The following is a 13,003-nucleotide window of genomic DNA, read 5'->3' as shown; positions in this document are numbered from 1 at the left end:
CAGTGGGCATTGCTTCCTTTGCTCAGTGGCATGGCATCCTTTGCTGGCACCCGGGGCATGCATGTGCACGTAGGTACATGCACCAGGCAGGACCAGGGGCTGGGCACACAGAGGGTTCATGGGCCAGCTGGCCCACCCACGCAAGGGAGAGCCCAGCCATCCAACATGGGCCTTGGCAAGCCCTTGGGGCAGCCATTCAGTGAGGGGGCCAGGGGCACAGCGTCAAGGCAAGGCGAAGCTCTGGGGCCCAGAGATTCCAGTGGCAGGCAGGGCAGGGATGCCTGTGTGTGGGCGCCTGGCTTGTGCGCCCTATAAATGTGCCCAGGGCTACGGCCCTCTGCTACGACCCTAGGCACCACCTACTGCCATTGCATGAGGGATACTACCAACCTCCCTGTCAAGAAAATAGCGTGCTACTGGTACATGATGGGGAAGAGCACACCCTGAAGCAGTGGGTTTTGTACTGGCCGGTAGGCCTTACTGATCGCCAGAACTAGGGGGCTAAGCTGGGCTGGGTAACCCAGAGCCTTTTCTAGCTTGAGATGCCAAAATGTTGTTTTTATAAGGTTTCCAAAACATAGTGGGGTGGGGGGGGGTAGGATTTGTCTACAGTTTGTATGTGTTTGGTTTAGGCTTTTTAATTTTTTTCAGAAGGAATGAAAGAAATGGAAATTGAGGTGGGAAATTAAATTACTCTTGTGTTTACTTGACTCTTGGTACAAAACATGGCAATATCCTTTGGGCTCAGCAGGCTGCCCTGATGATATTGCACAGATATAAAAAAAAAGTTTGTAGCAAAGCAGTTGGGGGACATTTAATATTATTCTGGTCTCACGGTGAGAAAAACTAGGAATCTGTTTTCAATGTGGCCTCACCTCTGAAAATCTTGTCCCACCCCCACCTTTAACAGATCTTGGGGTGGGGGGGCAAGTGTGTGTTTTTTGTTGGTTGTTTTCACACCCGATTCTTATGGCGATTCCAGATCAGTGTTTTGCATGCCCTGACCCCTACATAATGGGTCTTGATGAGTTCATGTCTTTCTCAACTGCTTCCCAGGAAATGCTCATCCATTATGCTGCCTGGGTGTGTAAAAGTGTCCTTTCCCTCCCTGACATGGGGAGAGGGCTTGACATATAATCTGGCCACACACAAACACACAAGTGCCGGTCGGTGGCCAGAGGGAGGGGTGATGCAGGGACACACATGCCCCAGTGTGCGGGGGCCACCTTAGCACTCTGAATGCTCCCTGGCCGAGGAGCAGCGGTGGCACGAGACAGGCTGGAGCCCGCCCTCGTAAAAACTCCCCTCGGTGTCAGTTTGACTAATTTGCTCGTCTTATCGCTGGCAGAATCCGACGTGCCCATCGCAGGCACAGGGCCATAAAACTAATGTAGTGAGGAGGCAGGCCGCAAAATGATAGATACGGCCCGTCGCTTGGAACAAGCATTAGCTTTATGAACCAGGGGTAATTGAAAGGAAATATTTGTCATTGGTCTCTGGCGGACGAGAAGTTTGCCGCAAACTTTGCGGCGACTGCCTCTGTTGGTCGGTTTGCCCACCATCCCAGTGCGCAGGGACACAGGGTGTTAAGAGGCAGTAGTTCCTGGGGAGTGGGGCAAGTTGGTCTCCACTTGCTATCCTGGGCTTCGCTCCTTCTTTGTTCCTTCAGGAACAATCAACCCCCCTAATGGCAAGCTCAGGTGAGGTGGGCCAACAGAACTGCAGCCAGAACGGGGCCACTGAGAAACAAGAGGGGGGTATCGGCATAGCCTGGGAAACCCCGAAGTTTGCTAAACTACAAAAAACAAAAACAAAAAACCTGCAAAGTGGCGTGGGGAGAAAGTCCCAGAACAGCCCAATTAAGACTGAGTATGCTCAGTAGCCTGGAATGTTGTGCATCTGTTGTGGTGGGTGGGGGGCAGAAAACTGGGGTAGTGGCACAATAGGGGACTCTGGAAGAGGGTGTGGCTAACTGGCTGGCAGAAACAATGAACTGGGTAACTCCACGCTGCAATGATTTGTTGCCAGCCTCACTTGTATAGCAGTTTTGGCAGAGGTGATGCATGTGTCTTGTTTAGAATGAGCCCTAAAGGTAAAGGTAAAGGGACCCCTGACCATTAGGTCCAGTCGTGGCCAACTCTGGGGTTGCAGCGTTCATCTCACTTTATTGGCTGAGGGAGCCGACGTACAGCTTCCGGGTCATGTGGCCAGCATGACTAAACCGCTTCTGGCGAACCAGAGCAGCACATGGAAACGCCGTTTACCTTCCCACTGGAGCGGTACCTATTTATCAACTTGCACTTTGATGTGCTTTCGAACTGCCAGGTTGGCAGGAGCTGGGACCGAGCAACAAGAGCTCACCCCGTTGTGGGAATTCGAACCACCAACCTTCTGATTGGCAAGTCCTAGGCTCTGTGGTTTAATCCACAGCACCACCCGTGTCCCTGAGAACGAGCCCTACATAGCCCTAAATAAGGGGTGGGGTGCCTCCACCCACAAGCCAATCTTTGCCCACCAGACAGTCCAGATTGACCCACGAGTCGAGTTTCCTGAAGAAACAGGCCCACCTGCCCATCAAAAGATGTCAGCAGGATTTCTTCTCTAGTCACCAGTATGAGGATTAAAGCCTGTTCCCTTCTCCTTTAAACAAGAGGGGGTGGCAAGGGGGTGGGGGGCTACCTTACCCCGCCACTCACTGCTATCGCTCACCCGTTTAGAGGAGAAGCAGAACAAAGGTGCCCTTTGAAGATGCCTCACCCCTTTAAGGGAGCAATGTATGGTGGCAGTGTGTGGGGAGGACTCTTCTACCTCCACTGCTGTCCATTCACTTACTTAAAGGAGCAGGGAGCCTGTTTCAAAGGGTGCTTTTGCAAAGCGCTTTAAGTCCATCTCTGCACTCTTATCTGAGTCTCCATAGGCTCAGACAGAAGTGCAGGCACTGGCTGAAAGCTGCAAAGCACTGTCTGAAGCAGCCTAAACACCACAAGGAGGGGGACTGCTTCAAAGAGTGCTTTGCAGCTTTAAGACAGTTCCTTTGCTCCCAACAAGAGTGTAGATTCTGTCTTAAAATGCTTTGCAAAAGTGCTATTTGAAGCAGCCTCTCCACCCCTTCTTTAAGCACCTGGGAAGAAGTTTGGGGTCTGATACAGGCACAATTGAGCTGTCTTAAACCCTTTGGAAGTTTCCCTGTGTCCCCCTTTAAATCTCCGACATCTGAGCTTTAAGGGGGAGTGTGGGGAGATCTCCCCACCTATCAGTCATTTGATATCATAATGACATAATACAATTGCCCCCACTCACCTGTCAAATTTGGTCCTCAGGGCCGAACCTGAGAGTGCTGTGGCCAGTGGAGCCAAAAAGGTGACCTCCCTAAATAAATATCTGTTTATTTCATTAAGGATCATTAGCCCAACCCAACAGGTATTTTTTGTGTGTGTGCATAGACCCTCAGGGCAGGGTCTAACAGTATTCAACAGTTTTTTAAAAAAAAATCATGAGAAAAGAACACTGCTAACAGCAGATAATATATTCTGTTAACAAATATTGCTACCAAGAAAGCAAGAAATAGAGATGTTAATTTAGCACTGCCACAGCCTGCCCAAATCCCTGCCAGAAAAGCTGTGTTAAGGCTGCAATCCTAAACAAGCTGGAAAAGGAACACGGCGAGACTTCCTTCCAAGTTGCCCTGCCTTGATTCATCCTGTAAATGCTGGAGACAATAGCAAGATTTCACCTTTTCTTTCTTGGTATTTTATTTGTATCCTTTTTTTTTTAAAAGACCTCAAGCCCCACAAGTTTCCCAAGCATAGGGTGGGTGGCACTGTAAACAAACCTCACACATTCACAAACCTCGTCCCCACATGTGGGGTCAATAGTAGACGTTTCTGTAGTGGAAGGGTCACTCGGATCACATCCTAACTATAACATTTAAACCATACCACTTTAAGAGTCATGGCTCCCCCCCCCCACACACACAAAGGATCCTGGGAAGTGTAGTTCGTTTAGAGTCTCCTAACAACTTTCAGCATCCTCAGCAACCTACAGTTCCCAGGATTCTTTGGGAGGAAGCCATGGCCCTTGAAGTGGTATGAAAGTGCTTTAAACGTATGTCGCGGGTGTGATCTGTGTTACCTGTTATTGATCACTGTGGGCATGTTGAATTTTGCAACTTTCACATCCCAAAAATGAGGGGTTCCAAAATGTTGCAACATGACTTGGGAATCCAAAAGATATTTGGGTTCAATTAATATAATTTAGTTATGCCTAGTAAGCAAAACATGTGTCAAATTGCATAGAAATCATTAAGAATGATCACGAAGTACTTGCAATTATTATTATTATTAATAATAATAATATTTAGCATTACCTGACATTTTCAGAAGGTATTTCTTCATCAGACTTAGACTTACCAAGTTAAATGTTGTCCAGTCACAAAACAATGGCAATTTTTTTATTCCTCACACCCTAAAACATATTTTTAAGACACCCTCACAGAAGAAATTTGCAAAAATTTAGTTTCACCCCCTAAAATGAGAAGGCCTAACCCTATGTACAGACGAGAATTTCTTGCATCTGACGTATGTGTGGACCTAGAATCAGAGGAAGAACCAAACCAGGCTGTGCCCAGGCACTATGCCATTTATGGCTCATGGTTGCATTGCATAAACAAGCAAACAGAAGAATTGATTTAGCTATAGGGACCTCTTAAGGAAGGAGAACAAACATCCTTTTACTGCCAATAGTTCCTGGTTTCTAGATGCTGCGGCCGTCTTATCACAAATTTACCTTTGCACGCTCACTTGGAAATCCAAAGGCAAACAGAAACTATATACACGTGGTTGAGTTCCTGGTCCCCTGGAAGATTCAAATGGCATCTGAATCTTCAGGATGGCCGATCCAGATGACTTGCAGCTTTTCCCTGCAGAAGTTCCCCTGCAGAGACCTCAGCAAGTTGGGGATGTATGCAGTTGCAATATTTGTGTGTGTCCCCGCGTGTCCAGCGAGGCAGTCAGGGGTGGGGGTGCGGAGATGAATGATTGGATACATCAGCATCCTTTCACCTGTCATCCTGATGAGGCAAAGGAGCTTTAATCGACTTTAATAGCCATCAAATGGCATCAACAACTTCTCCTAATACGCAAATCAATTAGCAAGACTGATTGGCATGAGGAGAGTGGTCAGGTGGCTCTGGGAGGCAAGGAAGGAGGGCTGCAGCCTGCCACAGAGCCGTTTTGGAAAATCCAGAGCGATGGAGAAGACTTTGGAAGCAAGACTGTTGCTGTGCTGTGGTGCCCTGGGGACTTGTGCAGGCATTCCTGTTACTCCTCGTTTGCCGATGTAACTGCTGCATTCATCTTTTTTCCGTTCGCTGCAATCCTGTCTCCTTAGTCTGCGGCTTAGAATGGACAAGTGGGAGCCTGCAACAAAATGTTGCAGTGGTGTCATGCTGTTCAGCATTCCAGCTAGGCACCCATGCCCTTTCCCTGAATACACCACTCCATTTTCCCCACTCCACGTAACTCTGTAGTTCCCATCTATGGCTGCTGCTGCTGTGATAATGATATCTGGCTACATGCAAAGGCAGGCTCTGGCGGATGGAGCAGATGAAGCCACCCAACGGTCAAGAAGGCAGATACCGCAAGTGCCGTAGAGAAAAATGAGGGATGGATGGGGTTCATCAACCTGAGAAGGTAGCCCATGTAGGAGAAGGAAAACTCTGATCCTCCATTGTGGGATATCTTCAGGAGAAGAAAAGACAAAAGAGTAAACCCTACACATACCGTATTTTTCGCTCTATAAGATGCACCCGATCATAAGACATACCTAGTTTTAGAAACAAGGAAAAAATGTTCCCTCCCTCTCTGTGCACCTAGAACAAGAAAAAAAATGTTCTCTCCCTCTCTGCGCACCTAGAACAAGGGAAAAAATGTTCTCTCCCTCTCTGCGCACCTAGAACAAGGAAAAAAATGTTCCCTCCCTCTCTGCGCACCTAGAACAAGGAAAAAAATGTTCCCTCCCTCTCTGCGCACCTAGAACAAGGAAAAAATGTTCCCTCCCTCTCTGCGCACCTAGAACATGAAAAAATGTTCCCTCCCTCTCTGCGCACCTAGAACAAGGAAAAAAATGTTCCCTCCCTCTCTGCGCACCTAGAACATGAAAAAAAGTTCCCTCCCTCTCTGCGCACCTAGAACAAGGAAAAAAATGTTCCCTCCCTCTCTGCGCACCTAGAACAAGGAAAAAATGTTCCCTCCCTCTCTGCGCACCTAGAACAAGGAAAAAAATGTTCCCTCCCTCTCTGCGCACCTAGAACAAGGAAAAAAATGTTCCCTCCCTCTCTGCGCACCTAGAACAAGGAAAAAATGTTCCCTCCCTCTCTGCGCACCTAGAACAAGGAAAGAAATGTTCCCTCCCTCTCTGCGCACCTATAACATGAAAAAAATGTTCCCTCCCTCTCTGCGCACCTAGAACAAGAAAAAAAATGTTCCCTCCCTCTCTGCGCACCTAGAACAAGGAAAAAAATGTTCCCTCCCTCTCTGCGCACCTAGAACATGAAAAAAATGTTCCCTCCCTCTCTGCGCACCTAGAACAAGGAAAAAAATGTTCCCTCCCTCTCTGCGCACCTAGAACAAGAAAAAAAATGTTCCCTCCCTCTCTGCGCACCTAGAACAAGGAAAAAAATGTTCCCTCCCTCTCTGCGCACCTAGAACAAGGAAAAAAATGTTCCCTCCCTCTCTGCGCACCTAGAACAAGGAAAAAAATGTTCCCTCCCTCTCTGCGCACCTAGAACAAGGAAAAAAATGTTCCCTCCCTCTCTGCGCACCTAGAACAAGAAAAAAATGTTCTCTCCCTCTCTGCGCACCTAGAACAAGGAAAAAAATGTTCTCTCCCTCTCTGCGCAGCGCCTCTCCAGCAAAGCGGGAGGAGAAACGGAAGGGGCTCCGTTTCTCCTCCCACTTCGCTGAAGGGGCGCTGCACAGAGAGGGAAAGCTGTGCAGCGGCTCTCCAGCGAACCAAAGCCAGGAGAACAAGAGGGATCGATCCCTCTTGCTCTCCTGGCTTCAGCAAAAGCTGCGCAGCCTGCATTTGCTCCATGAGACACACACACATTTCCCCTTATTTTTTAGGAGGGGGAAAGTGCGTCTTATAGAGCGAAAAATACAAGACCTGGAGTGAAGTTCCTAAGACTGTTTGATGGCACCTTGTATGCAACATCTGCCGCCAAACTGTTTGCTCTGCTTTCCTTTGGACCACGTCAGCAAGGCCGAGGGGGGGGTCTTGTTGTCTGAACAGCCCAGGACCTCCATACACACTATCCAGGCTTGCGCCCCAGGGAGGTCACTTCATTGCTGCTAACATAGCGGTTTGACTTCACCCCCAGAGGCACACTCCATTGACTCTCAAGAAACCTCTTGCGGAAGAGGCACACAAAGAATGGCCTCAGATGGTGATCGTAGGGTCCAGGCTGGCTCATCTGGGGAGAGATGGTCCTTGAGGTATTGCGATCCTGAGCCGTGTAAGGCTTTATAAGTGAAAACCAGCACTTTGAATTGGGACCAGAAACTAATCGTCAGCCAGTGCAATAGTAGTGTAGTACAGTGGTACCTCGGGTTAAGTACTTCATTCGTTCCGGAGGTCCGTTCTTAACCTGAAACTGTTCTTAACCTGAAGCACCACTTTAGCTAATGGGGCTTCCCGCTGCTGCCATGCTGCCGGAGCCTGATTTCTGTTCTTATCCTGAAGCAAAGTTCTTAACCTGAAGCACTATTTCTGGGTTAGCGGAGTGTGTAACCTGAAGCGTATGTAACCTGAAGCGTATGTAACCCGAGGTACCACTGTATCATCAAACCATCTTGCCCCAGTAAACAACCTGTTTGCCAAATTCTGCACCATCTGAAGTTTCCAAATGGTATTTAGAGGCAGCACTGTGCATAATGCATTGCCGTAATCTAACCTAGAGACTACTAGAGCATGGTCAACAGTTGTTAGGCTACCCTTGCCCAGACAGGGGTGCAGCTGGGCCACCAGCCCAAACTGATGGAAGACACTCTATGTCACTGAGACCACCTGACCCTCAAGAGACAAGCTGTGTGCCTTCTCCTTTACTGGGACTGTAACCCCACAGAGAGCAGGCAACCTCCCATCCCTTTCATTTTGAGCATCCCTCTGATTGCTTCCGCCGAATCACTAGGCTTCTGACTAACCAGCTAAGCTGATTTGAGGAGTACTGGATGGCTAGACTCTAACCAAGGGTGCCTGTGTTTTGTTTGACAGATGAACCGCCCAATCCAAGTGAAGCCAGCAGACAGCGAGGGCCGAGGAGGTAGGTTGCTCTTCATTTTCAACCCATTCATCCATGCTTGACTAACTAACCCTGAGGATCTATTTAGTGTCTCGCCTGGGAGCACAGTTGCACCACCGCCCGGTAACGGCCGATCAGACACTTCTAGCACTGCAGCTGCACTGTGCCAAAATCCCCTCTGCTTTGCCCGTTCCCCTCTCAGTCAGCGGCAGAGATGTGAGGTGTTCGGAAGTGGAGAGGTCAGTGCAGCTCCACCGACCACCATCTCCTCATTAAAATGAGTGAACAGGATGAAGGTCCATTAATTTAAATAAATCTCTCCTGAATAAAACCACCTTTTTGTTCTTTCTGGGTTTTAGTGTTTTGTTTTATTAATTTAAGCTGCATTTTCCGTCTCTGTTTTCTTTTTGTGCATCCACCTTGGGGGCCCTTATTACAGCTTAGATAATAAAACGTTTAATTTAAACAAATAAATACCATACATATAGATGCTTTTCTTGCTGAGGCTGATGCTCCAGCCTGCACCCTTTAACTCATCTGCTCTGGCTAACACACTCTAAAATTTCACCTGCCTTTTAATGTGGTTTGCCCCCTTCCCCAAAGTGGCTTTTCTGTTATTCATCTCTCTCCCAAAAGTGGCTTCTCAAGAAAGGATTCTGAGAGGTTTGCTGATGGAAACAGATTTCTGACATGGACTTCCTGTTTCCAAGGCGCTTGGCTTGGTGCTTGCAGCTATAGCTCAGCTGGCAGATCATGAGGCTCTTAAACTTAGGGCCGTGGGTTCGAGTCCTGCATTGGGCAAAATATTCCTGCCTTGCAGGGGGTTCCAATGTTGCAATTCTATGATTCTATTATCCTTTGCTCTCTTATTGTGGTAGTACTTCAGCCACGAGGGCTGCATCTAGCATAGCCAATGGGAGGACAGGAAGAGGCAGCAGGACACTGTCATTGGATGGGATGGATGGGAACATGTGATTGATAGCTGGATTTGTTTCATTCCTGGCTGCACCTTCTAATTAGGCACACATTTTTGGATGCCACAGATACTTTCTTCAAAAAATACACAGCGTTCATAACACAGAGAAGCTCGTGAGGCACTCTTTCTGTTAATGAAAATATTGATGATCATAGCACAGTCCTGCCCAATCTACTCCATGCATTAAAAGCACATGACTTCCCCCAAAGAATCATGGGAACTGCAGCCTGTTAAGGGAGCTGAGAATTGTGGGAAGTCATGCACTGTGACTGTGCATCGTATGTGCTTTAAATGCATGCTGTGGATCACATCACTGGTGCATCAACTTTATATATAAGAAAGAAAATCAGAATGTTGTGCCATGGATAGGGATACAGCCACCTGCATGCATAATGCAGATTTTGCATATTTGCATGCTTTCCCCCCTTATTTTGCATAATGTATTCTGTTTCTGCTAGTCACAGGGAGGGACGAGGAACAGCACAAGGCACTGAAACTCCACCCCTTCCCCTGAGCAATCGAAAACAGTCAGCTGCCCATTGGGCTTTTTGCATTTAGCAGATTTGCATTCTATCAAGCCTCTCTTCCAATCCATAGGGGCCAGCAGCTAAGCGGCAAGCTTAAAATAATCGAAAGCTGGGAGTCTTGTGGCAATGGATTTTGTACATAATACCATGCTTTGTACCTTTTCTAGTCTCGTGTGGAACTGCGGACTAATGATAATGAGAGCCAGCGTGGCCTAATGGTTAGAGTTTTGGACTAGGACCTCACAGGGTTGTTGTGAGAATAAAACAGAGAGAGAGAGGAGAAATGTTTGTGCTACCTTGAGCTCTGTAGAGAAAAAGTGGGATGCAAACGTTACAATAAAGAAATAGCCTTGCTTACATAAACAAATGAAGTCCACCCCTTGGCAGGTTTTCTGTCCATCTGGCTCTCCTTTGCAGTAGTTAAAGGTAAAAGTAAAGGGACCCCTGACCATTAGGTCCAGTCGCGGCCGACTCTGGGATTGCGGCGCTCATCTCGCTTTATTGGCCAAGGGAGCCGGCGTAGAGCTTCCGGGTCATGTGGCCAGCATGACTAAGCTGCTTCTGGCGAACCAGAGCAGCGCACAGAAACGCCATTTACCTTCCCGTCCGAGCGGTACCTATTTATCTACTTGCACTTTGACGTGCTTTTGAACTGCTAGGTTGGCAGGAGCAGGGACCGAGCAATGGGAGCTCACCCCGTCGCGGGGATTCGAACCGCTGACCTTCTGATCGGCAAGTCCTAGGCTCTGTGGTTTAACCCACAGCGCCACCTGTATCCCTTTTGCAGTAGTTATAGGCCATCTAAATAACATTGCTCACAAACATAAAACCATCATGGAACTGTAGAGCTGGGAGGGACCATGAGGGTCATCTAGTCCAACCCCATGCATTGCAAGAATGTTTTCCCAATGTGGGACTTGAACTCATGACCATGAGTTTAAGTGTCTCATGCTAGCTCAGTCGGTAGAAGCATGAGACTCTTAATCTCAGGGCCGTGGGTTCAAGGCCCTCATGGGGCAAAAATAAATAAATCCTGCATTGCAGGGGATTCGACTAGAGAACCCTTGTGGTTCTTTCCATTTCTACAATTATATGTTCCTATGCTAAGACACATTATTAAAACACAGTATCATAAAACAACAAATTGCAACATATATATTGCAGTGAGCACTTTTTACAGCTTACAGGGACTGGTAAATGAGGCAAACCTCATTTAAACAGTATTTTGAAACACCAAGATCAAAGTTTCTTGAAAGGCCTGGGAGAATTTTCTTTTTTAAAAGTCTTCACCTGGTAATGCCAGAAGGACATAGCAGAGGAGCCAGGATAGGAACACTAAGGATGCCCTCCTCCTGGGTATCTGTTCATTTAACTTTGCTTAGCCTCAGGGGTCCTTCTGTTTCCCCTTCCAGCCAGCCACATGTTCTCAGTTTGAGACATTTCGGTGCTGCGAGAGCCCCATCTGAGCCTGGAAGTCTCAAGCACATCAACCCTTTTCTTTCTCCGGCTGATCTCATTACAGGCTGGGCTGGGGCCAATGCTGGGATCTTAAAGGCCACTGCTCTGATGCTGCCTTGCCGTGGCTCTGTCACTCCTGCCTGCAGTTAGACCCGATTCCTCCCCTTGAAATGTCAGGCAGCCATGGATTATTGCATTTGAGGCGCAGCACAAGTCGAGATAAAGCGCCCTGGGAATCAATGAGGAGCTGGCCTCAGCCTGGTTCCCCATTGATTGATGAACCTGTTCCTGCATCAAGCACAGTTACTCCTGGGGTGGCAGGGGCAAGAGCCAGTCAGGACTTAGGTGCTGCTGTGAAACTTCCTCTGACACCCCCAGGTAGAGGATGCTTGGAGAGGCAGCTTCTGTGCCTTTCCTCTGTGAGTTTGTGACAAAAGCCTGGCTATATCTTGTGGCAGGCAGTCATCAAGATTTGTTCTTCCACCTTTCTGTTAGGATATTTCCGTTCCACCTTAAAAGGGAGCAGGATGTTTGTGTCACAGCCTGCGTATTTCCTGTTCACAGGATGTTTCTGTTGTGTCTATGCTTTCGTTTCTCTCGTTGTCTGAGACACTGAAGCAGGCAGTCATGTTTTTTCTTTGTTCTGACCAACGCTGAATAAACTTGTAAATTATGCTCTCCTGCGTGCATTTTTCGCTGTGCGAATTCTGCTGATAGAGCGTGCATCAGCTCTGGAATGTGGGAAGCTATTTCTGGGGCTCATTTCGCTAATCAACTGATACTGCGTTTCTACGAGAAATTGCTGGATCGTCCGGAGACGGCATGGGGCTTGATGGCTGATGTCTCCCTGGCAGTATCCCAACACTTTCATGGTGGTTTGCCTGCTTTGTCTACATTTCGTCACCCTCGTACCTACGGGACCGCCTCTCCTGGTATGCCCTGCGGAGGACCTTAAGGTCCACAAATAACAACACTTTGGAGGTCCCGAGCTGCAAGGTGGTTAGATTGGTCTCAACTAGGGCCAGGGCCTTTTCAGTACTGGCCCCGGCTTGGTGGAACGGTCTGTCACAAGAGACTAGGGCCCTGCGGGACTTGACTTCTTTCCTCAGGAAAGCTGTTCAACCTGGCCTTTGGTTTGGACTCAGTCTGACCCTTATGTTTCCCTTCCCTTATGGTTTTGATTTCTGGGCTACTATTAAAATGAGGCTGCATTTTAAATTGTATTTTAACCCGTATTTTATTAAACTGGTTTTTTGTTTGTTTGTTTGCCCCCCCCCATTATGTTTTATTGTAATTTTATTGGTGTTAGCTGCCCTGAGTCCGGCTCTGGCCGGGGAGGGCTGGGTATAAATAAAAATTTATTGTATCATTATTATTTGGTCCCGTTGAGTTCTGTTTTCTCCTAAGCTGTTCCAGGAGATGGGCCTCAGCATGCAGAGAACAGAAAAGTATAATGGAGAAGTTTTAGGCCTTTCCTGTCTCTGAGCTCCAGGGCAGGCAACACAAGGTTATTCCCAGAGCAGTTTTTAACCTGGAACTTGCTAGAATTCAGTTCCAGCACTTCTCAGGTGGGTTCCACTGCCATTATAAGAGAACAATGGAGGCGTTCATGGTGAGTTCTGGCCCCTCTTTTTCTAGAAGAATAACACTGGTTATGCTCTTATCAAATTGGTCTTATTCTCGAGGCAAATAGTTGGGATTTTTATGTAAAAAAAGGGGAGGATGAGGACATGGGCATAGCCA

The 13,003-nt window shown here is 47.8% G+C and overlaps 1 protein-coding gene across 11 annotated transcripts in view; it reads left to right on the top strand.

Moving 5' to 3' along the window:
• CELF6 (CUGBP Elav-like family member 6) overlaps positions 1-13,003 on the top strand; it is a 178,350-nt gene that overhangs the window by 113,098 nt on the left and 52,249 nt on the right. For all 11 annotated transcript variants that reach the window (XR_014150848.1, XR_014150849.1, XM_081839056.1 and 8 more), the window contains one exon: positions 8,272-8,320. Coding sequence is in view for 9 of the 11 variants with exons in the window: in XM_081839056.1 (XP_081695182.1) it covers positions 8,272-8,320 (49 nt within the window). In the remaining 2 variants the exon portion in view is untranslated. The remainder of the gene's footprint in view (positions 1-8,271; positions 8,321-13,003) is intronic.

This window comes from Podarcis erhardii, assembly GCF_964252035.2.
Source record: "Podarcis erhardii genome assembly, chromosome: 14".
NCBI classification, from domain to species: Eukaryota; Metazoa; Chordata; class Lepidosauria; order Squamata; family Lacertidae; genus Podarcis; species Podarcis erhardii.
The sequence above is the reverse complement of the archived record's forward strand: the minus strand, read 5'-3'. Positions and strand labels throughout refer to the sequence as shown.